General features: G+C 34.7%; 2 protein-coding genes across 2 annotated transcripts; one reads left to right on the top strand and one right to left on the bottom strand.

The window, feature by feature from the left end:
- Positions 1-4,810: 4,810 nt before the first annotated feature.
- Positions 4,811-14,619, top strand: LOC110409271 (lipase class 3 family protein). Its single transcript, XM_021418564.2, has 14 exons — positions 4,811-5,222; positions 5,441-5,550; positions 6,681-6,743; positions 6,826-7,018; positions 7,230-7,334; positions 7,422-7,552; positions 7,652-8,219; positions 8,800-8,865; positions 9,037-9,113; positions 10,657-10,938; positions 11,832-12,171; positions 12,261-12,413; positions 12,774-13,310; positions 14,138-14,619. Exons 1-14 carry the CDS (start codon positions 4,824-4,826, stop codon positions 14,324-14,326), a joined length of 3,213 nt encoding a protein of 1,070 aa, XP_021274239.2. The 5' UTR covers positions 4,811-4,823; the 3' UTR covers positions 14,327-14,619.
- Positions 14,620-15,861: 1,242 nt separating this feature from the next.
- Positions 15,862-18,065, bottom strand: RABA5B (RAB GTPase homolog A5B). The gene is made up of 2 exons (XM_021418102.2): positions 17,515-18,065; positions 15,862-16,474 (listed from the first exon to the last, which is right to left on the bottom strand). Exons 1-2 carry the CDS (start codon positions 17,852-17,854, stop codon positions 16,161-16,163), a joined length of 654 nt encoding a protein of 217 aa, XP_021273777.1. The 5' UTR covers positions 17,855-18,065; the 3' UTR covers positions 15,862-16,160.
- Positions 18,066-27,459: the final 9,394 nt, after the last annotated feature.

Below are 27,459 nucleotides of genomic sequence, written 5' to 3'. Positions count from 1 at the left end.
ACCTTAGCCATACATTACAAGTTAATTAAAGTCCTATTGATCATTGATTTAGTATTAGTCTACATTAATGGAGAAAGAGATGTAAAACAAACTTATGGAATTCAATTACTAATTTGAATTTTACATGAATATTAACTTATCGAGATTGTACAATGTTCTAGGTGAGAAGATTGCCCACACATACAAAAATTCACTTAACGATAAGCTTGCATTTGGATTGAAACATGAATTTTAATAATATTTATGTGTTGCCTAGAGTTATGAATTTGAATTAACTTTTGAATATATTAAAGGTTATTAATGAAATGGTGTAATTGAATTCTTGTTAAATGTTTTCATGTTTAAGTTATTATATGTTGTTTTATATTTTGCTCGAGTACTAGTAAAATCTTAAATTTGGGATTGTGATAACTCTAGTATATTAAGTTATTTTGACATATTTTGAGGGCTTAAGTAGCTAGATTTTTGTGTTTTTAAGTTTAGATTTTAACATTTTAGGTGTTTTTCTAATGTAAGTTAAATTATATGTTGAATAGTTAAATTAAGTGGTATTAGTTTAATTTTACTTTATTTTGTTTTTAATTTATTTTAAGAAAAGTTAATGTTGATATCTCTCATGGTTTCGTGCAGGACATGTGATGAGCAAGGTAAAATTAAGTTATGATAGCATAAGTCTAGTGAAAGTATCACTCGTACATGTTTTAGTAATTTAAAGATAACTTAAGCTGTAGAAATTCAATTGATGTGATTTTTAATTCATTAGAGAGCTAAGAGAATACGATATAACTTTCATGTTTACAATTTGCCTAGTTTAGACCAAATCTAGGTGAAAATCATGATTGGAGTTGATAGACAGATGCAGTTATGCACAAAAGGCAGCCTGGTGATTGAGGTCGCGGCTTTGAGTTACTCATGGCAATGAAGCTAAAGAAACTACTGCTACAGCGTTGGGAGAATCATGGCCGCAATGCTAAGTTGGAAGGGTACACCATACTAGAGGCCAAGAGCACATTACTATGGCACTAGAAAAAGAGCATTGTGATGCTACCAAGGCTTGTCACAAAGCCGCGGCGCCACCTCAGTTTCCAAAATTAAAACTTTGATAGAAAATTGGAAAGTAGGGCACCTTGCACATATTTAAAAGCTTTTGAAAGGATTCAGAGGGGGAGACAATAACAGCTTTTTTGGAGAATTAAAGTTAAGAATCAAGCAAGAAATTAAGAGCATTTGAGAGAGATTTGAGATTAACTAGGCTTCAACATTATTTTATTTCTCTCTTTTGTGTTATACTTATTTTTTTATTTTGAATTCATGGTTGAATTTCTTTGAATATTGTTTTATTTAGATATGATGATATAATTTACTTTTCTAGGATTATGGTGGAGTTCAACATGTAGTCTGAATACTCGTTTTTCCATTATTTATCATGAATGGGTATCGTTTTACTTATTCAAATATGTTCTTAATGCTTTTAATTGTCAGATCAACAACTAATTGATTGTGAATCTAATTCAAACTCGACAGAGAGATTTTAGATTGGAATAAGATTTGAATAGCGTATGTTTACATCACTTAGGTGATCTGATTTGCAATTCGGGGTAGGTATACAATAATTGCCATACATAGCCAACTTAGAACACTAGCTTAATGAACCTTATTTAATTGATTCCTATAGACATACAGTGACCCAATTATGTTAGGTATTTGTGCAAGCATCTCGACGGAGACTCGTACATAGCTTTGGATTCTAGGTAACTAAAAGCTGTAAATTCAATAGGTGTTCATTTCTAGACCTTTCTTGTGTTAGAGGTTTTGTTATGCCTGATAGAGAGTGGGATTTTAATAGTCTTGTGAATTATTTAGTTCCAGATGCACTTACTTTATTATCAAAGACTATTGCTTCGTAAATTTATTCATGTTCTAATCGACCATTCTAGGCATTATCAGCTTTTAAACAATTTTCAATGGCTTCGGCTTATAAGTATTTGAAGGAACCGAATTCAGAAAATTGGCTAACGATTTTTGGTAAATGGCAGCTAGCATGGAGATGGAACAGTTTAGATAAAATATGGCTGTTCTCAGTACAATGTCTTTATGAGAGGATTCTTACAAATAAAGAATGGTGTCGTCATCACATCTCAAATGATAGGTTATGCAGACAATGCCATATGGAGGAACAATTAGTGCTTTCATGTTCTTTGGGACTACTTTTTAGCCAACGTGATTTAGCTAAAACTTCTTCAATCAAAGAACGCTAGTTCATTTTTAGGATCATCTCTACCATATTGGTTGTTATCTAATTTGAGTAAGTCAAAAAAACATAACAATAGTGCTCTTTGGGCTATAATTTTTGGAGTAACAATTTGGTTCTTATGGAAATGGAGAAATGCATATGTTTTTGGAGTAACAGTTTGGTTCTTATGGAAGTGGAGAAATGCACATACTTTTGTGAATCAATATATTATTATTGAGAGAAAACTAACATTGATTTATACCTCGGTCTCGACAATTAGTTAAGGTAGTTTTCGAGGACTTGAATAAGGGGGATAGACACCTAGCAACCAAATGGAAGTTTTGATAGGTTGGGTAACTGCTCCCTCTGAGTGGATTACCTTAAATATGGATGGTGCTTGTCAGAGTTTTATAAATCAAGTAGCTGTCAGCGATGTTCTTAGAGATTCAAGTGGCCAATTGAAGGTTGGTTATGCTTTGCGACTGAAGAAATGCTCAACTTATTGTGCAGAACTTTAAGGTGTATATTGTGGCCTTAAATATGCTTGGGATTTAAGATTTCGAAAGATGGAGCTTGAAGTGGATAACAAATTGGTAATTGAAGAGATTTCTTCACAAATGAGACATTCATGCTCTAGTTCTGATTTAATTCAAGCCATTCGTAGTTTAATCTAAAAGTAGTTGGATATTTGAATAATGAATCTTTTCAGAGAGGGTAACAAAGTTGTAAATTATATAGCCAATTAGGGATTTAATGTTTCTAAAAATTTCTTGTCGTATAATAACCCCCTGAATAAAGTTAGAGAATTACTGTTTAATGATGTAATTAGGAATTTCTTTCCCTCGTTTAATTAGGTAATAAATTTTTTCCTTAAAAAAATTTTTTAAATGTTGTCAGGAAATTAGAGAGAGAAAAAAAGAATTTTTTTGTTTTTTATTTAAGTAATAATAAAAAACTTTTTTTTTAAAGTTTAAGTTATTAAAAATTTTAATTTTACCTCATTAATGAAATAACATCATTTGATGAGCTGATAATATATAATTTCTAGACAGTATCAATGTATCGAATATTAATCCCATTATTTTTACGTTAAGACTCACATTATGCAATAAAACCTGTGTTTTGTAGAACTTGTACGGGCCACGAATTTTAGAGCTCAAACCCATTACTATTAGAACATTATCTGCCCTACCGGGCCACCTTCAGTTGAAGGGTCTCAAACCAGGCAGCGATTGCCTTAGTATTAGCCCATGCTCCAAAATGGGCTTGGCTTCATTCAGAAAAAGAGATGCATAAAAACTATTATTGACAAAAACCAGTTATCAAGTTTTTTTGGAGTAAACCAGATACCAATGGATAATAATAAAAAAGTTTCTTATATTAGTGAATATAAGAAAATAAATTAAATCAATAATTTTTTAAATCTATTAGATAAGATTTAATCTTGTAACAACACATGAATTTTTACTCAATTATATGGGACCATTTTCTGTCCTAATAACCTAAACGTGTGAAGAGACATTCTGCTCTCCACTTTATTTAACAAAATCACAATCATTTTCCACAGGAAAAAGAAAGATAAGTCAAACAAGCAAGTAAGATAAAGATAAGTTTTTTTCCTTTTAATTGGCAAAATAACGATAAAGTTGAAAGTTCACGTCTAAATCTAAGCATCTCTAAATTCTACGCGACATTTCAAATAAGGAAGAAAAAAGATAATAGACTTTGTTAATTATAAATTTTTTTAAACCAAAATTTTGATTTAATAAGGCTGAAGAAAAGAAAATGACTAAATATCTAATTAAATCCTGAAACTATATCAATAAAGTTAATTTAACTTTCATCTTTTTATTATATTTAAATAAATTATTAAATTTTTATTTTAAATTAAATAAACTATTTCACTGACTATTAACAATTCAGTCAAAATATAATATTTTTTATTATATGACATGTTAACGTGTCATTTTGATAATGTCAATATCATGTAACAGATAATATGATATAACAAATTAATGACAAAGAATTAAATTTTTTTCTTTTTAAATGTTCAAAGATTATTGATTAAGAATTTAAAATAAAAAATTAAAAAATTAATTATTTTAAATTAATTATCATTTTTACTTAATTGATTTTCATTGTTACTTAATTGAAGTCATCATTCTTAACAAAAAAAAAAAAACTCTTAATCTAACTTTTGTTAAAAATTTATTTGATTTAAAGTCAAAATATAATAATTTATTTAAATAAAAAAATAAAAATTAAATTAACTTTCTTAATATAATTTGAAAATTTATTTTCGTATTTAATAAAAGAAAATTTTGTAATAAACAAATAAATTAATATAATTGATATATCATCATGACATTTTATATAAATAAATTATATTAATAAATAAATTAATAAAAGATCAGAATATAGTTTTCTGTTTTATTTCTTTCTTTCGTTGTTTTCTTTTTCTTATAAAAGAAATTGTGTTTAAAGAATTTCGACAACTATATTTTTTATTTTCTTGGTGACAAAGGAAAACAAAAATAAGAAAAAGAGGAACACGTAAATACTGGGGCATATGCTTTGTTGGCTTCCCCCAATGAAACTCGGATTCGCCCCATCCCTCTCTCCCTCCCTCCCTCTCCTTCCCAAACCTCTAATGAACAGTAACATCCAACGCAGGCAAACCAAATTAAAAAGACGAGAAAAAGAATTCTTCGATCGAATAATGGAATCAATACAGAGCAGAGTGGAGACATGGATCAGGGACCAAAGAGCGAAGATCCTCAAAGTCTCCTGGGGTCCGCTTCAGTGGCGGATGAGGTGGCAGTGGCCGCCGTGGAACTCCGGCGACAGGGAACATCGCCAGAAACTCCAAAAAGAGTATGAGAGACGAAAACGACAGCTGCAAGAGCTTTGCCGAGCCGTCAAAGCCGATTCCCTCTCGGATTTGCAGGACATTCTTTGTTGCATGGTACTCTCCGAGTGCGTTTACAAGGTAAATAACTACCCGCATTTTTCCACTTTTACCATTCGGCCAATTTTATTTTTTTTTAAATGTATAATTTTGATAATTAACTTTTAAATTGAACCAGGTAATTAATAACAAAAAAATTCCATGTTGTTACTTCGGATCAAGAGTTAAAAGAATTGCTATTAAGGCGTTGATAAATTTGATTACTAATGGCAAAATATTATTTTTTTCCTAAATGGTAGAGACCTGCTACTGAAATGATTCGAGCTGTAAACAAATTTAAGGCTGATTTTGGAGGACAAATTGTTTCTCTAGAACGTGTGCAACCTTCTTCGGATCATGTTCCACACAGGTTATTTCATTTTATACTCTGTACTCCTTGTTTTATTAAGTTCAATTAGGTACTCGTAAAGAACCTTTCGTGTTTACTTACCCTTTGCTTGGTAGGGTGGATAGAGAGATGGAACGATTGAATATTGGAGGAGGAGAAAAGTGGAAAGATAGAAAATATTTTTCTTTTAATATGCATGCTGGGTAAGAAAGATGGAAAAGTGGATGAAGAAAATTATTTTCTTTCCATCATGGCTTGGTAAAGTTGAAAAATGAAAGGAAAGAAGATTAAAATTATATTATTTTATTATTTTATATTTTGTAAGTTAAGATAAAAAGGTAAAATTTAAAAAATGATCGACAATCTTATAATTATGCAACACTTAACTCACACACTCCCATTTTGTCTCCTCTAAACTTTCCAATTTGGAATGTTTTTTTTTTTTTGGAATAATAATGCAAAGTGGTAATCTTTCTGGTTTTATTTCCTCTCTCTTTTCTCTCTTACCAAGCACCAGTGAAAATCATTTTATTTCCACTTTTTCAGCCACCCCTTTCCATCCCCCCACTTTTCCACTTTACCAAGCAAAGCCCTAAGTTCAGATGAATCATCTGCTCTGTGATAAGAAGCTATGATAATGTTGGTTATGATGATTTAGTTTTTGTCGAAAGTTCCATATTGCTTCTTTACATAAACCTTAATTTGACCATGCAAAAAGTGCATGTAATGCAGGTGTAAAACTTTTTTTTTTCCTATAACTTAACTCTAATTTTCTCATTACTTGTCAACAATTCAACATGCTTGCTTAGCTTGGACATAATGCAAACAAAATGGGGTTAAATAGCAATGTAAGAAAACATAGAGTAGAACATCATAAATAAAATTGAATGTAGGTGTGTGTTACGTGTACCCATCATAATTCTAAACACTGACATCAGGGTACCTGAGATTTAGCCTCAGATATTGCTCGAGATTGAATGGAATGACATAAGGCGATTAATATAGCTGATTGCCTGATCTGCATTTAGTTTGAATTAAATCTTAGTTGGATATTCCACCATGAAATACTGCTAATCAGTCACATGCGTAGTTATCTGAGATATTACATTTGAACTTTCTCTTATTTTTCCTTTGCATCTATTTTATGGCAGGTATCTGTTGGCAGAAGCAGGCGATACACTATTTGCTTCCTTCATTGGAACCAAGCAGTATAAGTAAGCATGGCTGATTTATAGTTTGACTAATTATTTATTACTTTCAAAAGCTTGATTCCTTTGTTTTCTTGTTGTCATTAAGAGATGTGATGGCTGATGCAAACATACTTCAAGGTGCTATATTTCATGAGGATGTTATTGAGGATATTGACCGGATTGAAGTAACTGAAGCTAACAAAGCTGAAAGGCAAAAAGAAAATGGGGAAAACCAGTTCAATTCCTTGGAATCAAAACCTAAGTGGATTAAAGATAGGCCTAAACCTGCTGCCCATCGGGTATGATTACAGTCTATCATTCATATATCAGTAGAATTTATCTGTATGATACATTGTTGTGTTTTGGCTGTTGATACTTACCACTCTTGAAGATCTTTTGCCCTGTTCATACTTTTATGCAATCAGTTATTATGTATGATAATAAATACTTAGAGATTTTTTTTTAAATATTTCTTTAATTACTTTTTTTTTTCTAAATTATTATCTCTAGGGTTTCTTGGCTCGTGCTAAAGGCATACCTGCTTTGGAGTTGTACAGACTTGCTCAGAAAAAGAAGCGAAAACTCGTATTATGTGGACATTCGCTTGGTGGAGCAGTAAGTTTGATCAGCGAGTTTGACATAAAATTTACCTGGTTGTTGCGTCTGACTATCCATTTTACTCCTTCTTGGTTTACATTTTAGGTGGCAGCATTGGCTACCCTTGCCATTTTGAGGGTCATTGCTGTATCATCTTCATCAAAGGAAAGTGAAAAGGTTCAGGTCAAGTGTATAACATTTTCCCAACCTCCAGTCGGCAATGCTGCTTTAAGAGAGTGAGTGCTTTATCCTTTCTCTAAAATAATTATCCTTTGCCTTTTTTTTTTGGAAGCTGATGTGTTTGTTCTGTGTGTGTATTATATTCATCTTTGCAGTTATGTTAATAGAAAAGGATGGCAGCATTATTTCAAGAGTTACTGCATTCCTGAAGATCTTGTACCCCGTATCCTTTCACCCGCTTATTTTCATCACTATAATGCGCAGAGTTTGTTAATGTCCTCTGGCATGACCAGTTCATCAGCATCAAAGAATGAACAAGTGTCACAGAAAGGAAAGGCAGAGAAGGTAAAAGAGAATGAAGGGGAGCAATTGGTTATAGGTGTAGGCCCTGTCCAGGGTCCCTTCTGGAGACTTTCAAAGCTTGTTCCATTAGAAGGTGTTAGAAGACAATTTAAAAAATACAGAGGAATGCAAGTTGATCCCATAGAGCCATCTTCAGCTGACTCTACAACTGCATCTTCAATTGAGGATGTAGTTGTTGAACCACAGTCTCTTGAAATTCAAGAGGGTACTGATGGCATATCTCTTAAACCATTTGCTGAAACTGATAATGGTGTATCAGATGCGGAATCTGGAAAGTTAACAGAAAAAAAGAATGGTAGTGGGGGCAACAAGAGATGGCGTAGAGTGCCTTCTTTACCTTCATATGTACCATTTGGACAGGTACGCAATGAATACTTCATTTGTTTGTTTGTTAATCAATTATCTTAAAACTACATGCTTGAAGGTGGAAGATATTGATAATAATTTGTCTTTGTTGTTTATTTGGTACGTACAAGTTCAATAGGCATTTTGATGAGATTGTCTTAAAATTTTGATCGCCATGATCAATTGGTGATGGTTGCTTCTCAGTAACAATTAACTGCACATATCTCAAGGGGCATGTAACAATCTTGTTTCTTCTGTGTAAATTAATGCTGACTTGGAGTGGTCCTAAGGTCTTGCTTCTGCTGGCTTATCTATTTGAGGTTTAGAATTTGGATTCATGAAAATTCAATGAGCTTTCTTATACATCAATTTGTTTTCATTGACATATTTATTGGCGTTTTGTTACCTTTTCTGATAGTTACAAGTATTGCACTCAAATTGGGAAACTGAGATATGTGTTTTTATTCCCCAAGCATCATGCATTGTACTAAATTGTTCTCCTAATGCTATGGTGCTTAATGGTTGCCACAAGTTTGTCATGCTCTCATTTCTATTATTTATAAGTATAATTATTAAATAAATTCACTCATAACAGCTTTATCTCTTGGGGAATTCATCAGTGGAATCACTCTCAGATGCAGAGTACTCAAAGTTGACATCGGTATGAGTTTCCTTTATTTATGCAGCTTCTGTCTAGGGTTTATTTGTTTGGAAGATTTGGTATAATCGGCCCATTTTTAATAGCCATTAATCTTTATGATTCATTAGCTGCAGATTATGTCTTCTTCAACCTCTCATTTCGTTTGCTTTCTTCTGGCAAAGACATTTTCAGGTCAGATCTGTGATTGTTGAATTAAGGGAACGATTTCAATCTCATTCAATGAAGTCATATAGATCTCGATTTCAAAGGTAATAATTAATTATGCAGTAGTTTAACACCTCATGTTGTTTATTTAACTTTTAGTTCTGAATTCTAATTGCAATGTTGCAATTTTTTTTCGTTTCTAAAATCAGCTAGGATCTTTATTCCCTTACATTGCAAATTTTAACCTTTATGGTTTCAATATTTTTACTGCCCTTTGATTGATTCATCATGACAAAAGCACAGCAACAGACACTGAAAAGTACATCAGTCGATACAGTAACCCATTAGGGCCCATATTCTAAACAAATTGAAGAATATAATCATATAGCTCATGAACATATCTACTGTTGATGAACCCAACATTGTTGCCTCCTAGTCCGTTGTTAGAAAATGCTCTTTAATCTAATTTGTAAATTATGTTCTCTACTGAAAATACATATGCACTGCTAATGCAAGATGACCACATATAGAACTGGAGTTGGAACAAGAGTGTAATTATGTAATATTATTTATAAACAATTATCCACAAATTATGAGCTTTATTATTAATCCAAGTGTTCTTTATTATTTATTTTCTTTCCCTAAAAAATTTAAGTATTGCATCAATGGGGTAGACTTCATATTAACATTTCAGAACATGTGTGTGTTGAGATTTATATCGCTAGGCTCCATAATAACTGCTTCCCATCCATTTGGAAAAGATAAGTCGAACTGAAGAATGATAAATGGGCTGGCTATAAAAACATGCCTGTTCCAACATTAGAAGTCTTTAATTGTGTTCAAGGACACATATGTTCTCTGGTCTTGTTGATCCAAACTTATCAAAAATTAATTTGCTGATCAAAGATGGCCTATATGTAATTCTTTATTTTAAGAGTACACTTACCTCATGTATTTCAGGGTTGAAATTGTGGCCAACATCGCCATTGAATTCCTACTCCTATCCTTTACTATGTTGCTGGCTGCCTTAAGCTTAACCAAGTGAAATTGCATTATACTTGATTGAACATTGAACCATCACCAATATAATACTTGGCCAGTTGGCAATTGATGGTCCCAGATGGCTTCTTCTGTGCTTCTTATTGCTAAGCGGATTTGTTAATTTGAAATTAACTGCGCTTAGGTCTTGTCAAATTGATATCTCCTTGGAATTTAGTCAGTCAAAAGGTTCCTGAAGTAAACTGTTTAATCTAGAAACACTATTAGTCATTGCAACATGGGTATGATTTATTTTTATATGATGTTTTACTAATCATTATGTACTTGATATTGTGCTTCTCGTTATTCTTCTTCCTGCTTGTTTATTCTTGTTATCCTTGCTCTCTTTCTGTGTGAACTTTGGCTTGATTTATGCCCTTTTAGCATTAAGGAAAAATTGAAAAAAAAAAAGTAATGAAAATTTTAAAATAACCACAATATGTTGCATATGGCATTGAGGTCGAATTTGGGAACCTTTATTCTAGTGAGTATTTCTTGAAAATAAAGTTCATCCTTATTTGGGATATGCCAGTTGAATACTTGCTCCTTGGGCACATATGCTAGTGCTTTGGATTGCAAATGATTCATTATTGCATTTTTTCTTTGCAGAATTTACGACCTGTGCATGAATGATAATGCTTCATCTTTCTTTGGAATGGAGCAATTGCAACAGTTTCCACATTTGCAGCAATGGCTCGGCCTTGCAGTTGCAGGTGCTGTAGAGCTTGGGCATATTGTTGAGTCTCCTATTATTCATACAGCTACTTCCATTGTTCCTATTGGGTGGAATGGCAGTCCCGGCGAGAAGAATACAGAACCATTGAAGGTTGATATTACTGGATTCAGGTTGCATCTATGCACACTGGTTCATGCTCAAGTAAATGGCAGATGGTATGGTTGTTTGTCATCATTTATGTATTTTATATTTCTATTTGTTTTGATGTCTATACAATATGATAAGATATAGTCATATAATTCTTCAAGATGTTACTCCTTGGATTGATCTGCCTCATGGTGCTTCCGTATGTTTGTTTGATCCAAAGATTTATTTTCCGTTAATATATTTCCTGACATTGAGCAGGTTTAGGGTCAAGTAATTTGCATGGTATGAACCCAGTTATAGTTTTGACTTGGAGCTATCAACTGGAACATCAGTCCAAGTAACCCTAATTGATCATAGGAATCCTGATACAGTTAGGAAAGCTAGCCAGATTTGGGAATTAATACTCGAACATCCAATCAGTGAAAAAACAGCTGTTATTACCCATAACAAATCTGCAGGTTTAACACTACTTCTCTCTTCCCAATCCTCACCCCATGATCAGCAGTGCCCCTCTCCCTCTTGTTTTCTTTTCTATTTTTCCCTTTGTCTTTGATAAAATATGAAGACACTGTTGGGGTTGAATCATCTGCCAATTGATTAAAAATGCCTGATTTCCTCTCTGTTATCTCAATGGGGGCTTGTGTAAGTTTTTGAAAATAGAACCTGTACTGTTTTTGTTGATCACGGGTTGTGCTGGAAAAGGATAAGTGAGAAAACAGCTGAACCCAAATGCACATTTTGTAGAGAACTATATATTTAGTGTTCAATTCCTTATTTGGTTTATCTTTAGCAAAATAATACATGCTGAATCCTTTTTCTGGACATGTTACATTCAAACATATGTATGTAAAAATATGGTAAGGTCAATTAGGTCTACATCTTATATGCTCAACGTTGCACTGGTCTCTCTCTCTCTTTGGTGGATGATAAGCATTATTACATGATGTTGGTTCTTATTCAGGTGTTCAACTACAGTGGAGTCATTTCCTTCAGCACCAGCTTACTCATCTGGTAATGGAGAACCACCAGAATTACAAAAAATCAGAGTCTTAGTAGGAGCTCCTTTGAGGCGACCTCCTAGGCATCAGATAGTAGCAGATTCCTTGGTGCCCATGTTTCCTTTAATGGATTCGGACACTGTTAATCTCAATAGAGAACATAATATAGCATCTTCTCATCAAGAAAAATACATAAGGCCAGAAGGTTTGAGTGAATTTTTCATATTTTGTACTAGTGACTTTACAACTGCAGCCAAGGAGGTTCATGTTAGAACTCGTAGGGTGCGACTTCTTGGTCTTGAGGTGGTATTCTTGTTTCTTTTTTCAACTAGTAAATTTTATATTATTATTTGCTTTCCACATTGCTGAAACTTTTATTTATGGGTTACAAGGGTGCTGGTAAGACCTCTCTTTTCAAGGCAATACTGGGTCAAGGCAAATTGATCACTATTTCTAATATTGAAAATCTACAAGTAGAAGCTGATTTTCAAGACGGTATTGCTGGGGGTTTATGCTACTCTGATTCACCTGGAGTAAATTTGCAGGTATAGTTTCTGTGAAAATCTGAGGAATATTGTTGAAACCATATCATATTTTATGATTCAAGTTGTGTATGCCAGCTGGCCTCAGATTTTACGCCTTTTATGTCAACTTTCCTTATTCTGTAGGCCACTTCTCCAGACAGTTTAGATTTATTTTGTTGGAATACTTTTGTGGAAGATTATAATGCTTATACAGTAGGATAGCAAATATCGTATCTCATATCATTCTGGACCTTCTCTCCATGATTTCTGGTTGATGGTGGAGTTGGGGTGATACCGCAATTGAACATTTTAAAACTTCCTGGTCTTCAAGGAATTTGTCTCTGTAAGTTATTTACCCTCTGTATTTCTTGTATGTTGTAGGAGCTGGACACGGAGGCTTCCCGGTTCAAAGATGAACTATGGAGGGGAATCCGTGATCTTAGTAGGAAGACTGATTTAATTGTTCTTGTGCATAACCTATCCCATAAGATACCTCGGTACAATCATCCAGATGCATCACAGCAATACCCAGCCCTTTCACTACTATTAGATGAGGCAAAAGCTCTTGGAATTCCTTGGGTCCTTGCAATAACAAACAAATTTTCTGTTAGTGCACATCAACAGAGAGCTGCAATAAATACAGTTGTTCAGGCATATCAATCATCTCCAAGCGCCACCGAAGTTATCAATTCTTGTCCATATGTTATGCCTGGTGCTGCTAGAGCATCATTGCCTTGGGGTGTGATAAGTGAAGATTCTGATGGGAGAATGGGTGTTCAAAAGCTTCTTTCTGCTCCAATTGACCTTGTTCGCCGGCCATTCCAAAGGAAAGATACTGTTTTCCCTGTGGAGGGGGTTACTTCTCTTTGCCAACTTGTCCACCGTGTTCTTCAGAGCCATGAAGAGTCCTCCCTGGAGGTACAATTATAGATTATAAATAGCTTTCAATATGCATAGCTACTAATGAGTTCCTCGTCGGCAGGGATTTGAAAATTTATAAAGAAAAAGATTTATAGATTTGTAGCGCAGTTATAGATTTGGATACGCTTGATTATCGGAGAAATTAGCTTAAAAAAAGTGAAGGAATAATAAAACAAAATATATAGATGTTAACTGTGTGATGGAATTGAAACTTTTTTGCAGTACACATTTGCTTTGATGACATTGACTTTTTCTATCCTAACTGAATTGTTGGTCCTGATACAATAGTTACGGAAGAAAAGGATAATCCATATAATCTGATGATCTATTTTCTTTATGAGGTTGCAAACGGATTATAGAAATGCCTTCATTGCCTTCATACTTCTAACTGGACAGCTTATTGTCACTGCTGAAAGGGAAATGGATTCTATTCCATCTGGTGATATTCACATTAGAAACAGTTACATTTCCTTATTTCTCACCAAATTTGCAAAAATAATAATGTAGTTAATTTACATTTTGTGATGTTTATAACATGTCATCTAAGGAGTTTTATCCTATTGTTTTCATGTAGACTTTTATAACTGAATTCCTGGTATATTTGCCCTTGTGCATTTTTATTTAGTTTATATCAGTAGGATGAACTTTGAATGACTGTTATCAATATATTGGTTTTGGAAATACGAAAATCAAATCACTGGTTATTTGTGATGCTCACTCAATTTAGTTACTATAATGTACTACATAATTTGGTTTCTTGTTGATTTATAAGTTCCTATGCTCTTGAATAATTTTTGAGGTTCTTGTTTCATGTCAAATTGAAGGAACTTGCTAGAGATAGGCTTTCATTGGAGTTGGCACAAAAGCATGCTATGACAGTAAATGGGACGAAGGATTCTCAAGCCAAGGCATCCTCTTTGACATCTGCAGCTGTAGGTGCCTCTTTTGGGGCTGGTGTGGGTATTATCTTGGCTGTTGTCATGGGTGCAGCATCTGCATTGAGGAAACCCTGAGGGAACCTTGGGTATTTTTCTTTTTTAATGATATTCAAGGCAGAAAGTCCCTTTGATGTGGAAATCAGGTGTGTTGTGCTTTCTCCACTAGTGTAAATATTTGTTTATGTTAGTAGAGTGCATTCTTAGGTGCCGTTAGCGGGTGTCGGGCCATTTTTTCATTCTATCCAAGTAAATTTATTAGAACTTCTCATATTTGTTTGTTCAACTCATAGTTCCATTGTTGAGAATACATTGTTATATTGAACAGGTGAACAATGAACTTTCTCGTTCATGTTCTGCTTTGCTCTGTCCCACTGTTGTGTGTGCATGTATGCACTTTAGTGTCTTCTCTGAAGGCTAGTATGGAGGGTACTTTCTATAAAGGTAGTGTGATGGCAAACGAGTGAAATAGGATGGGGTAGGAGCGGCAGAGAGGAGGATTGGAGCGGTCTCTAGAGTATGGAGTGTTGTGGCGGGTGGAAAGATTGACAAGTTAAATTAGGAAGTGGTAAATGGGAAAAAGACCTTGGAGTGGTGTGGAAGTGGGGATTAAATACTTGGAACAGAGCGGTGGTGAAGACGACTGGAGCAGTCTCTAGAGGATGGAGTACTAAGGTAAACTGGGAAGTGATAAATGGGAACAAAAACAAGAACATAGATTGCAGAGTGGGAAGTGGAAACGAAGTAGTAGGAAGAGAATAGAAAAATCTGTTTGAACATTCCCTGAAATGAGTTTTAAAGACCCCAGATATATAGCCTAGAAGTATAATTAGTGAGACCAATAAAAAGGTGCCAGCGCATTCTCATTAAACGAATGAAGAGTTAATTCTCAAGAAATGCTTAAGGACTGCGGTAGAACACCATGCGTGAAATTCTTTGGCACAACTGATAAATGCACCTTTAAGCCCATTTAACACCATGTGTGTAATTCTCAAGTAATGGTTAAGGAATTATTTTGAAATTCACACTAAATAATCCGGATAAAATGGGTTTTACTCAACCACTAATAAATGCATTAGAAGTGCAAAAAAGGGGATTAGCATTGATAAGCTTGGTAAGCTAAATCATATTGCAATGATATGAAACACGTTAAGGAGGAATCGGTTTTGCTATAAAACTTGATAATTACCTTTACGGAAGTGGTGTCCTTTTACATTTTCTTTGCAAATGGCTATGTCATTTTTCTAGGAAAATAAAATTAATGTGTAATAAAAATATTAATTTTAAAAAATAATAATCGGCCAATAAACTTGAGGTGTAGTGGCATGTTTAGCGCCTCTGAGGCTTATTACTACTTGCAACAGTTACTATGTATTCTCCTTCTTTTGATCCCTATTAACAAAAGAAGATCTTGTCAAGAATATAAGAGGAATATGGCCAGAGTGTATTAAGCTTAACTTGATTGATAAGCTTATATTATTCTCAATATTAATTCCTAGAGTGAAAAGTGTATTAAGTTGCGGGCATTAACTAAGTTACAAAATTTTCATGAGATGTAATTATGGATTTAAGAAGTCAATTTTCTTTCAAGACAAGATGGAGGCACCACTGAGTTACAAGGTCAAATCTGTTTTTCCTTCTTAATACTGAACAGGGACTCTTATATGTGAAATCTCAAGACAGGCGTAAAAATCAGGCAATTTTGTCAAAACTGAGCGAATAGTACATTTAAGAATACAAATGAAGTCTTATTTTATTACTATGGCAAGATCAAAAATGACAACAGGGAAGCACCAAAACTGACAAATTTAATCAGGCTGAACTCTGCCAGCGCCAGGTAAGAGGCAATGGAAACAGGGTTTGCAATAGTATCCGGAAAAAGAGTGTAGTGTGAAACATGAAAGACCAGAGATCATCTAGCACAGCAGGAGAAACCCTCCTTGGATGAGTTGGCGCCATCCTTGACCAGGGTTACTCGATTGGCAGATAACTCGGCTTTATATGCATCTGAATTTAGGGCTTTTCTGCTCACATTGTTGTAGATTTCCCTAATAACAATCTCGAAAGCTGTCTGAACATTGGTAGAGTCAAGGGCAGATGTCTCCATGAAGAATAAGCCTTCTTCTTCTGCAAGGCTCTTGCCTTCCTCCACACTGACATCTCTAATATTCTCCAGATCACATTTGTTCCCTACCAGCATCCTTGCCATAGTAGTATCACAATGAGCTGCACGGTTAATCACATTAGATTAAGATTTTTTACCTTAAACCAAACACATGAAATGCCGTTTCATTCACTTAAGGGTCAAAACTTTGCCTATTTCAGGGAAAATTAACATTAGTTTCTACGAATCCTCCGAAGTCTACATACTCTCTATTTTATTCCTTAAAATCAACCAGAGAAAGTAAGATGGACGAGAAAACCAAATGTTTGTTTCCATTTCCTCCAAAATGTAACTTTCAAAAGGTGAGTTCTGATCCTATGCACAAAGGGTTGTATATGCATTAAAGATTGCTTTTATTAAAGGGGAAGGTAAGCAATTATTTTCTGATTGCTTAACCGATTCCTCTCTTATCTTCTAAGTTGTCAGATCAGGAGGAAGAAAGGACAGTTGGGCACCAGCCAAGAAAGGTATACTAACAACTTTTTGCACAGAATCTGAAAGGAGCTTTTGTCATTGCTCAAATCCCACCACTCAAAAAGAAGTAATGGTGACTCTTAACGCGTTTTCCCAATCAAAATAAAAAGGAAAAAGTAGCTAGACAGTAAAAAAGTTCGTACTAGTGAAAAGCCAGGGGGTTTTCATCCCCGCTTGGATCTGCATTTTAGAAATTTACTGTAACAGAGACTCCATATATGGTTGCCAGACATCCGCTCTCGAAAAGAGGTTTGAATCCTATTTACTGCGGCAGAACCCTCCCCATTGGTTGCTAAAAGGGACAATCTCTACATTTTCCAATCTTTCTAGCAATAATTCACAGAATCTACAAAATTAGTATTTCAAAAAGATCCAGAGATTTGAGTTCTTCTTTCTTACCAACAGTATGACAAAAACAAATAATGCACTCAAACTGTCAGTTGACTCTGAATTCAGCTATAACTTTCTTCCCCCTTAACAAGAAACAATGATACTAAAGACTGTCTTGACTTCCTCTGTTCCTCAAATCTCAACATTCACTTGGCAAATCCAATATCCAATCACTAGTTATAAAGAAATCGACATTAGCCAAAGAAGACCAATAGAAAGAAATTAGAAACAAACTTACTGGATAGTTCATCAAGCCACCGTTTAATGCTATCGAAGCTACTTCTCCGACTAATATCATAAACAATAAGAGCACCAACAGCTCCTCTATAGTAAGCAGAAGTAACAGCTCTAAACCTCTCTTGACCAGCAGTGTCCCAGATCTGCGCTTTAACTTCTTTCCCATCAATCTCCACCACTTGGGTCTGGAACTCTACTCCAATAGTTGCCTTTGAGTTATTGTCAAACTCGTTTCTGGCAAAACGTGACAAAAGGTTTGATTTTCCCACTGCCGAGTCGCCTATCAGAACAATCTTAAACAAGTACTCTTCACCTCTTTCCTCCTCTTCGTGGCCACCCATGTTGGAGATGTTCTTTTGCTGGTGCTTAGCTGAAATGGGTCTTTTGCTGTTGGTCTGAGATGTGAAGTGGGTTTTAGGCTTTAACCTTGTTAGGAGTGGAAAAAAGATGGGCACTGACACGCTGCGTAATTGGCGGGGTTTGATAGAACTGCGGCGTTTTCGGTTTTGTTTTTATTTTAAATTTTTGGGTTTATGGCGCTGTGGCTTTTGACTGCTTTCGGTTGAGTTTTTTAGTTGGGAGAGTAGACAGGAATAGTGAGGCAAGTGGATTTACTGTATATTGGTGTAAACTTTATGGGGTTTGGTTTGATAGGTACTAGGTTAGCTAACTGTAGTTGTCTCTTCTTGCATGGAGATAGCAATTTCTAAATGCTAATGCGATTGTTTTTCAGGACAGGTGCTTTCGAACTCATTTGCTATATGCTTTCTCTTGAATACTTTCTTTGTTATGATCAAATGCTAGTTTTGGTCCAAAATTGGCGAAGTGGTTTAATTTATTCCAACAATTTTTGACTCTGGATTTAGGGTGATCCAAGATTTAACTTGTCTTCTTTCTGATCTTGCTTAAAAAAAAAAAAAGAGTGAAAATCCCAAACCATCCATGTGATTTAGTCGTGGATTACTAGGTTCCTTCACACTTTTACTCTAATTCCAGCAGTGACTGCTTTCCTGTTCTGTAGATTTCTTTTCCTTTCCGTTTACACTTGTTTATGTTTGGGGATTTGTAATTTAATGTAAAGTCCCCTCGAGGACTTTCATTTATGAGGGTAGCTTATTTTTACCGACTGATCAAGAAGATGATTCATTCTCTCTACCAAATCTTTTCCATTGAACACAGTTAAGACTTAATGGATGACAAAATTTGTGAGGCCTCATTTCCTACAATTCTTGCCTAGATGCCCCTGAGAAAGTTACGTTAAGCAAGACAGTTGGATTTATAAATTGATGTACTGAGTAGAGTGTTAGATAGATAGGGAAAAAGGCAAAGGGAGCCCAATGATGGAGCAGGCTTGCTGCCTGAACGGGCTGCCTAGCCCATGACACCTTTAAGCGTGGCTGTGCGGTCGCAACTACGCACGTGGACGTGCCAGTCACAGAGAATTAGAGAAAGTCGTAGAACAAATACAAAGCAAATTTCAAAAGTTGACCGACATCCCCCCCACCCACTTTTTTCTTTTGGCGAAATTCATGGTTAAATTCTGTTCTTTTCTCAAAGATTCTAAACGCTTTCATGATGTTCAAATCCTCAGTCAACAAATTACAAATAAGGAATTTTGATCCTAAAACTGAGTTATAATTAGTTTTATTTAACATTTTTTCCTAATAAAATTTAGAACTGAAATTGCAGATTATTTTCTGGAAATTAATCACTGGCTATTTGCCTCATTGTCTCGTTGATAATGAAAAAATTAAAAAAAAAAAAAAACAAAGTATTCTACTCGGTGTGGAATACTAAATGGAGTTCTCATAACGGGTCATATTCAGTAAACTTATTCTTTAACAAGCATCTACATGTTATCATCAAGTATCCTATATACTTCAATCTATGAGATCGATTGCTTACTTTCCAAGCAAGGAAGTTTAACATGTACTAGTCTTTGAGCATTGTCAATGTCTTGTCTTGACAATAGAATGACCAAGAACAAGTTTAGAAACATGGCTTTGACACATAGTGATCTCATAATTATAATAACTTTACAATTTTCTTGCAAGGCTTTTATGTTCCATGGGTTTTATCCAATTAGTACTTAATAACTCCTAATTATTGTACTAACATGAAGGAAAGCCTTTATCATATATAATTATGCGATTAAGTATGTATTAAATAACAATATTTATTATTTGAATAATCCAATTGGCTCAAGGGCATATACCAATAGGACCCCGACAAAGTCTATGGCTTGGTTCAGTGCAGAGGAGCTGTAGCAACAAAGACTATTTGAGTTGTATCCAACATGCAACAAAGCGAATCCAGAAACATTGTTCAGACCGAGCTGATGCAAGGATTTAAAATGACCATTGCTTTTTACGGTTTAGCAATAAGAACCCGGTTTGAAGAGTTGACAAATCGCTTAGTATAAACTATATTAACATTAAGAAGGTTACAGATATTGAAAGTTTTCACAATGAAATAAGTTTGGTAATGGATAGATTTAGATCACAAGCTCGTGTGCCTAGAATTGAGACCATATTGTCGCAGTTTGTTAGTGTTTGCAATGGCACAGGGAATGAAGGGCCTATTTCAAATAGATTGTGTTCAATGCCTGGCTATTGCTGTTGAAAATCTCCATAACTTTCCCAGCAACAGCCAAGTATACCTAAATATAGTCGATTTCATGCTCTCGTTATGTCCAATCCAATTATTTTAAACCTAGAAACAACTAGCATTCTATAAAACTTGATTCCTAATGCTTAGAAGTCTATTTCATTTCCCCTAGCCCCATTGGCATACTGTTTATTATTGTTTACCTAAAGCCTAGAAGTCTTACCAGTTTGAAAGTTAATAAAGCTAAAATTGTGTCCTCTCAAGGAATAGCTTACATGGAGTATTTGGTCTACATGGCATAACATAATAATTAGCATTTGAGAGCTTGGAACTCAATGACCCATTTTAACAATTTCAAATAACTTCATAAAGATTATGGATGTATCTTCACTATTGCCAGTTAAATGCTGTAATTGTGCCTTAGCATAAAATAAAATAAAATAAAATTAAAATGCTGCAACTTTGCAATCATCCGTATTCAAGAGTACATGAAAGAACTAGCTATGCTAGAATTAAGCTTTTGTCAACTACATGATGGCGTTGTGGAAACAAGACTGGGAAGACATTTATCCAATTATTGGCAAATACTTTAAATAATAGACAATGATCCCTCAACGACTTTTATGCAAGGCCTGTTCATAAATGTCTGAAAAAATACTTTTGCCTTCTGAACAATTCAAAGTTTTTTTTGCTTAAAGGTGTTTGATCATGCATTGAGAATCTCTATAAAAGCAATTTCGATGATGAAAAAAAAGAAATGAAGTTATGGTCTTTTATAGTGTCAAGCATAACATAATTTTTAGAGTATCGAATAAAATAAGAGTTTAAATATCAAATAAATACAAATATGCAACAATAGTGTCTAATTGGAAGTGGGTCCTACGTATTGAAGTATTAAAGAAAAAAGTGCCAAGCTGGAAGGTGGTTAATGTATTGGAAGAAAGGAACCATAAAGTTGATATGTTGGCAAAGGAGTGAGTTAATAGAGAGGTGAGTCTTCTGGAAATTGTTAACTCAGTGTATATAGTCGATTTTGGGTAATATTTATTCTCTAAAAATCATTTTATCGTGTAACATTATATAAAGAATGATGAGAACAACTATTATAAGTGAAGCACTACTTCATGCAGAACAACTAGAATAAGTGGAACAATTAATATAAGTAGAACAACTATTTTGTAAGAAATAACAATTTCACACAGATGACAGTGAAAGTAATTCGGAATAAGTGGTAAGGTTCATGGGTTACTTTCATATTGAGATGTTTTGGAGAGTTTGGCTTGGTGGCTTAGATATGGAGGTAGTTAAGAGGTCTCTCTCTTAACCTTTTCCTGAAGTATAAGTATTTTTTAGTTTTTCCTTGTTCTCTTATACTTGTTCACGTTCAGCTTTTTTTCTTGTACCTGTTCATGTATAACTTCCTTTCTTGTACCTGTTTATGTACAACTCTTCTTTATTTGCTTATACTCGAGAACAAATCTTATTAAATATAATTACTTCAATCGTCATATAATAAGTTTTTAACTGTTACTCAACATTAACTCTCAGTAACGGTTACCTAACATTAAAACTGTTCTTAATAATATCATTCATTATGTGTATTAAAGCCATATCTTGTAACTGTTATTTTTGACACTATATATATATAGAGCCTTCATAATTCAAAAAGGGAACTTTTTAGAATGACTAAACTCTCATTCAAAGCTTTTTTCTCTAGCTTATACTCACTCAGAACACCTCTTCTTTTCTTATTCTCTTTTGCTTGTCACGACATTTAGTACTTCAAGAATTGCTCCAATCTTCCTTTCCATCACTTCTGATACATCCCTTACTTATTTTCAACGCTTCCTCTTCTTATCATAAGAACCCCATTTCACTCGAAAAGTAGCTTGAACAGTGTATCTGTTTGAAAGAAAGGAACTCATTCTGTGCTAAGCTGTGGTTGTTTTGATTTGTATGTCAGTGATTTTCCTTGGTTGCTGCATGTTTAACATCCCATTGTTGTTGGCATTATCGTTACCATTCTCATCTAGCTTCACCAACTCTTAAATCTTGGAAGTAAGCTTTGATGGAGAGTTCTCCAATCAGACCTTACCAGAGGAAGTAACCTGCTCGATCTTGCCAACAATAGTGGTTAAGGTCTTTTTTGACCTATGTTTCCAAAATTAGACTATTTTCCAGCAAAAAGAAGCAACCCTTAAAAAATTTGAGACAATACCAATATTTTTCATTGACTATAACACCGTTTTGGACTTACTTTCCATTGCACTTTCCACAAAAGAGTGGTCCTAGAAATTTATTAGGAGCATGGCATGACTAGGAGAAATGACATCCATTTTCTTGAAATGGACCTTCAGACCATGCATACGAGATAAGGACTGGAGAAAACAATAGTCAGATAGCACAAACTTTCCAACCATGAATGAAAATGGGAGAAAAGAGTGGAGATAAGACAAAATACAAGGGAAAGTTTCTACATGCAAGTGATAACTCTATTAAATAGAGTTATCTTATTATATTTTAGGTGTTAAATGGCTAAGTTCTCGAGTTTTAGATGTAGGTTAGGATGTTTTAGTTACTTTTCTTTGATTAAATAAAAGCATGTCATGTTCTTAAATCTCAATTATTTTTGACCAATTATGTGTTAAAATGTTTAACTTTTGTTGCTACTGATTTAATGACTTGTTTTAAAGGTTTATGAATAAAGAAGGGTTGAAGCTGAAAGGAATCGTGAAATGGTGGATTGGTGTAGAGGTGTGTTGACCATGCTATGGTCTTCTAAGCTTAACTTGAGTTAATGATGCTTAATAGCCATGAGTTTTGGATCATCAGAAGGCTAAGCCAAAGACCTATAACTTTTGTGTTGATCACTTCCACTAGTTCTGATCAGAGCATGGCCAAAATTACAAGGGAAGTGATGAAGCTATAGTAGGGGATAATACTAAAGCTAAGTTGGAAGGAGCAAAGCATGGAAGCAGAAGCTATGGTGCTGTTGCACCAGGCTCCTAGTGTTGTAGCGTTGTCCAACACCACACAAAAGCCCTTTTCAAATAGATGCTTCAGTGCTGTGATGCCAAGCACTTAACGTTGTGATGCTGCCTTAGCCGTGTAAGCCTTCCAAGGTAGTAAGCACACTATCATGAGCCACTTTATATAGGGTTATGACAAGGTAGAGTTCTTTAAGAGAGTGAGTCTTTTGTATCTTTAAGGAAGATGTCTCCCTTTTCAAATATTGTAATGACTCTTAATGACATCTATAGAAATACTTGTTAAGTCTTTAGAAGGGGAAAACCCTTTAGGAAAGGAATGTCCCCATTTCAAGCACTATAATGGCTAATTGTGAAATACTTGTAAAATCTTGTAAAATCTTCATAAGGGGTAAGTAGTTAGTGGGTTGTTGGGCTGTCTCACTAATTTAGGTGATTTTATAACTAACCATTTAGGGCTGCTTCTATGGCCTAATGATGGCACGTTTTTTCTCTTGGTCCCTTTGTCTTTATTTGCAATATTAATAAAACATTTTCTTTTATATAACACTGGTGGTTGCATATATGGCATTTGATATGCCCATTAATTTTGATATTACTTTACATGACTTAACTCGTGGCTATTATTTGTGTTATTCAGATATAATCGAGCAATTGACTGGCTTGAATGGAAGCGTCCACTTGAACACCAGACAGATTATCGTGTACTTAAGCGAAGAGGGCATAATCTGTGATAGTTGATACTAAAGCACGAGTGGGATGTGCTAAGTGAAAGAGTAATCATGGTGACCACGTGGAGTTCACCAAAAGACCATTAACGGATTAATGAGCTAAAAGTCATGGTGGTCACAGTAAAAGCTCAAATAGTCCCTCATGAATGAATAGATGAAATTGAGACAGTCTAGTGAAAGCTGTCTTAGATAATTAATACCCTGAGTGATGAGACCAGGGATAAGTTGAGCACTCTGTAAGGCAGGATTGAAGAATTGAAAGCTGAGGCAAATATTTTAGTTATAGCTGTCTGTAATACCAATGTAAACTTAGGAGATTGAGGTAAAAAGGTCAAAGTGCCAAAGCCTTAGCGATACAAAGGGGCCAAAGATGCTAAGGAATTAGAGAACTTTCTTTTTGATATGGAGCAATATTTTTAAACTCTGCACACAGAGTCAGAGGAGGATAAAGTGGCAATGACTTCAATGTATCTTGCTTGGGATGCAAAGTTATGGTGGCATTGCAAATTTATTGATGGTGAATGCTGCATCAACACTTAGTGAACTTTAAGTAAGAACTAAAAAAACTAGTTTTTCCTTGAGAATGTTGAGTATATGCTGTGGCAAAAGTTGCGAGAGTTATTCTAAACAGGATCAGAGTGAGAGTTCGTGAGGAACTTCTCCACTCTAATGCTGGATATTAGGGATATGGCTAAAAATAATAGACTGTTTTATTTCTTCAAGAATTTAAAACCATGGGAGAGGACAGAGTTACAGCAACAAAAGGTACAAGATGTGACTTCAGCTATGGCAATTGTCGAGCGCCTTATTGATTATAGTGAAAACTCTAACAAAAGGAAGAACCCTCCATCCAAGACCAATAACTTTAGCTCAAACAGTGGGAAGAAATTTCCTGTAGTTAATAAACCCTCGAGTGGGGGAGGTGACAAGAAACCACTTGCTTAAGACTCATCCTAACTGAGAATAAACAAGCCGTGAAACTTCAATCCATGACCTCCAATATCTTATTTTCTATGCAAAGAACCACATCGAGTAACTGATTATCTTCACAGAGTAATTCTCAAGGCTATATGCATTGCCAATGTTGAGACACCACCACCCTTAATCATGGTTAAAGAAGTTGAGGAGGAGTCGATGTGAATAAGTTTCATTCATTTTCTCACCATCTTACAAGCATAATAAGAAAAGATGAAGGAAGAGCCCCAACGAGGTCTAATATATGTAGAGGTGTTGTTGAATGAGAAAAGAACTAAAGCCATGCTTAACATAAAGCCCTCAAATACCTTCATCACCCTAGGAGAGGCAAAGAGGTACGGTCTAAATGTTAGGAAAAACTTTAGATAGATGAAAGTAATTAACTCATCAACCTCTGGTATTAAGGGGAATTCCAAAAATGTGAAGATCATGATCGACTTTTGGGAAGGGAGTGTAAATTTGACTGTAGCTATTGTAGATGGCTTTGACTTTGTTCTTGGTTTGGATTTCATGAAAAAGGCATTGGTCATTCCATTTCTTACAGCCAACTGTTTGATTTTTTTACATGACAAACATGTGTGGTGCCAGTTACAATTTTGCCTAAAAGTGGGAAGAAAGTTATATCGGCCATTTAGTTCAATAAAGGGATTAAAGGAGGAGAATCATCCTATGTAATGGTGTCGATCTACAAGGTAGAGAAAGTCATCATTCTGTACTTCTAGGGGTAAAGTTAGTTTTGGAAGAATTCAAGGATATGATGCCAGAACACTTACGTAAAACGCTACCACCCCGATGAACAATTAATCATGAGATAGAACTACTTTTAGGAGTTAAGCCTCTAGCAAAGGGGCCATATCAGATGGCTCCCTTAGAGCTAGCTGAGCTAAGGAAGCAACTTGATGAGTTAATACAAGCGAGATTTATTCGACCTTCAAAAGCACCTTTTGGGGCATCGATATTATTTTAGAAGAAACAAGATGAAAGTTTGCAGTTGTGCATGGATTGTCAGGCTTTGAACAAGGTCATAGTATGAAACAAATATCCTATTCCTCTAATAACAGATCTGTTTGACCAGCTGAGTTGCACATGTATTTCTCTAAATTAGATCTTAGTTTGGCTATTATCAAGTTAGAATTGCTGATAGGAATGAACTAAAAACCACTAGTGTCATAAGGTATGGTGCATTTGAATTTTTTGTTATGCTTTTTGAACTAACTAATGTTCTGCCACATTTTGTACATTGATGAATCGGGTCTTTCATGACTACCTAGACAAGTTTACGGTAATCTACTTGGATGACATCGTAATATCTAGGTCAACATTAGAGGAGCATCAAAAACATTTGTGAAATGTGTTTCAAAGGCTTTAGGACAATCAATTATACGTGAAAAGAGAAAAGTGTGCTTTTGCACAAATCCAAATTCAGTTTTTAGGCCATATCATTGAGCAAGGTTACATTCGAATGGACATGCAAAAAGTGAAGGCCATTAAAGAATAGGCAACCCTTACGAATGCGATTGAACTTTGTTTATTCTTGGGGCTAGGTAATTATTATCGAAATTTATGGAAGGTTATTCAAAAAGGATGATGATACTCATGAAATTGCTAAAAAAGGGGTAGAAGTGAAGTTAGACACCACAGTGCCAAGCAACTTTCGAAGGCCTGAAAGAGGTAATGATGACAAACCCTGTTTTAGGCCTCAAAAAGTCTCTTGAGGTACAGACAGATATGTCAGACTTTGCTCTTGGAGGAATATTGTTACAAGAAGGACACCAAGTTGCATTAAGAGCCAAAAACTAAATGAAGTCTAGAGAAAATACACGACATAGGAAAAATAACTATTAGCGATACTACTTGTTAGAACCTTAGTTTGAGGTTAAAATTGACAACACCATTGTAAGCCACTTTTTCACACAACCAAAACTTACAGCTAAACAAATGATATGGTAAAAGCTTCAGGCTGAGTTTGATTTCTTCTTTGAGCATAAAGTTAGAAGAGCCAACTGCGTAGTAGATGCCTTAAGCTGAAAGGTCAAGTTTATAGCTTTTAGGGTAATTGTGTCAATGATAGCCAGTAAAGTGACCACAGATATCCATAATCTTATAGAAGAAAACTTGCATCGAAATCCCTAAGCAATAGCCATTATGAAGTTAATGGAGAGTGGAAAGTCAAAATACTTTTAGGTGGAAAATGAACTTCTACTAATAAAAGGACCACGTATATTTTTTTCCAAAAGTGGGAAAGCTGAGATAGAAATTGATGCTGGAATGTTATGAACCCCTTAGGTAGGACACCCAGGTTGGCAACGAACTGTTGCATTACTAAAACAAGGTTCTTATAGGCCTCATATGCAACAAGATGTGATGGATTATATCAAGATGTGCTTCATTTGCCAATAAAACAAAGTGGAAAGATAGAGACGGATGAGAATGCTTGATCCTCTACTAGTGACAACTAAACCATGGGAAAGTATTTCTTTAGACTTCATAGTAGGATTTCCTAAAGTGGGAGATAGAAAAAATGGATCGTACAATTTTTAAACAAGTGGTAAAATTCTAAGGTGTTCCTAAGAGCATTATCAATGATAAGGATAAAAGGTTTAGAAAGAGTTTTTTAAGTTATTGGGATTAAAACTCAATATATCT

This window comes from Theobroma umbraticum, unplaced genomic scaffold, assembly GCF_002168275.2.
Source record: "Theobroma umbraticum cultivar Fairchild unplaced genomic scaffold, ASM216827v3 scaffold_44.0, whole genome shotgun sequence".
Lineage (NCBI taxonomy): Eukaryota > Viridiplantae > Streptophyta > Magnoliopsida > Malvales > Malvaceae > Theobroma > Theobroma umbraticum.
Note: the sequence above shows the minus strand (reverse complement) of the source record. Positions and strands in the feature narration are given on the sequence as shown.

Coding starts and splice junctions, on each gene's coding strand:
- LOC110409271 (XM_021418564.2), top strand. CDS start 4,824: ATGAAACTCGGATTCGCCCCATCCCTCTCTCCCTCCCTCCCTCTCCTT. Junction 5,551..6,680: donor TCGGATCATGTTCCACACAG/GTTATTTCATTT, acceptor ATTTTATGGCAG/GTATCTGTTGGCAGAAGCAG. Junction 7,335..7,421: donor GACATTCGCTTGGTGGAGCA/GTAAGTTTGATC, acceptor TTTACATTTTAG/GTGGCAGCATTGGCTACCCT.
- RABA5B (XM_021418102.2), bottom strand. CDS start 17,854: ATGGGTGGCCACGAAGAGGAGGAAAGAGGTGAAGAGTACTTGTTTAAG. Junction 16,475..17,514: donor GTGGCTTGATGAACTATCCA/GTAAGTTTGTTT, acceptor TTAACCGTGCAG/CTCATTGTGATACTACTATG.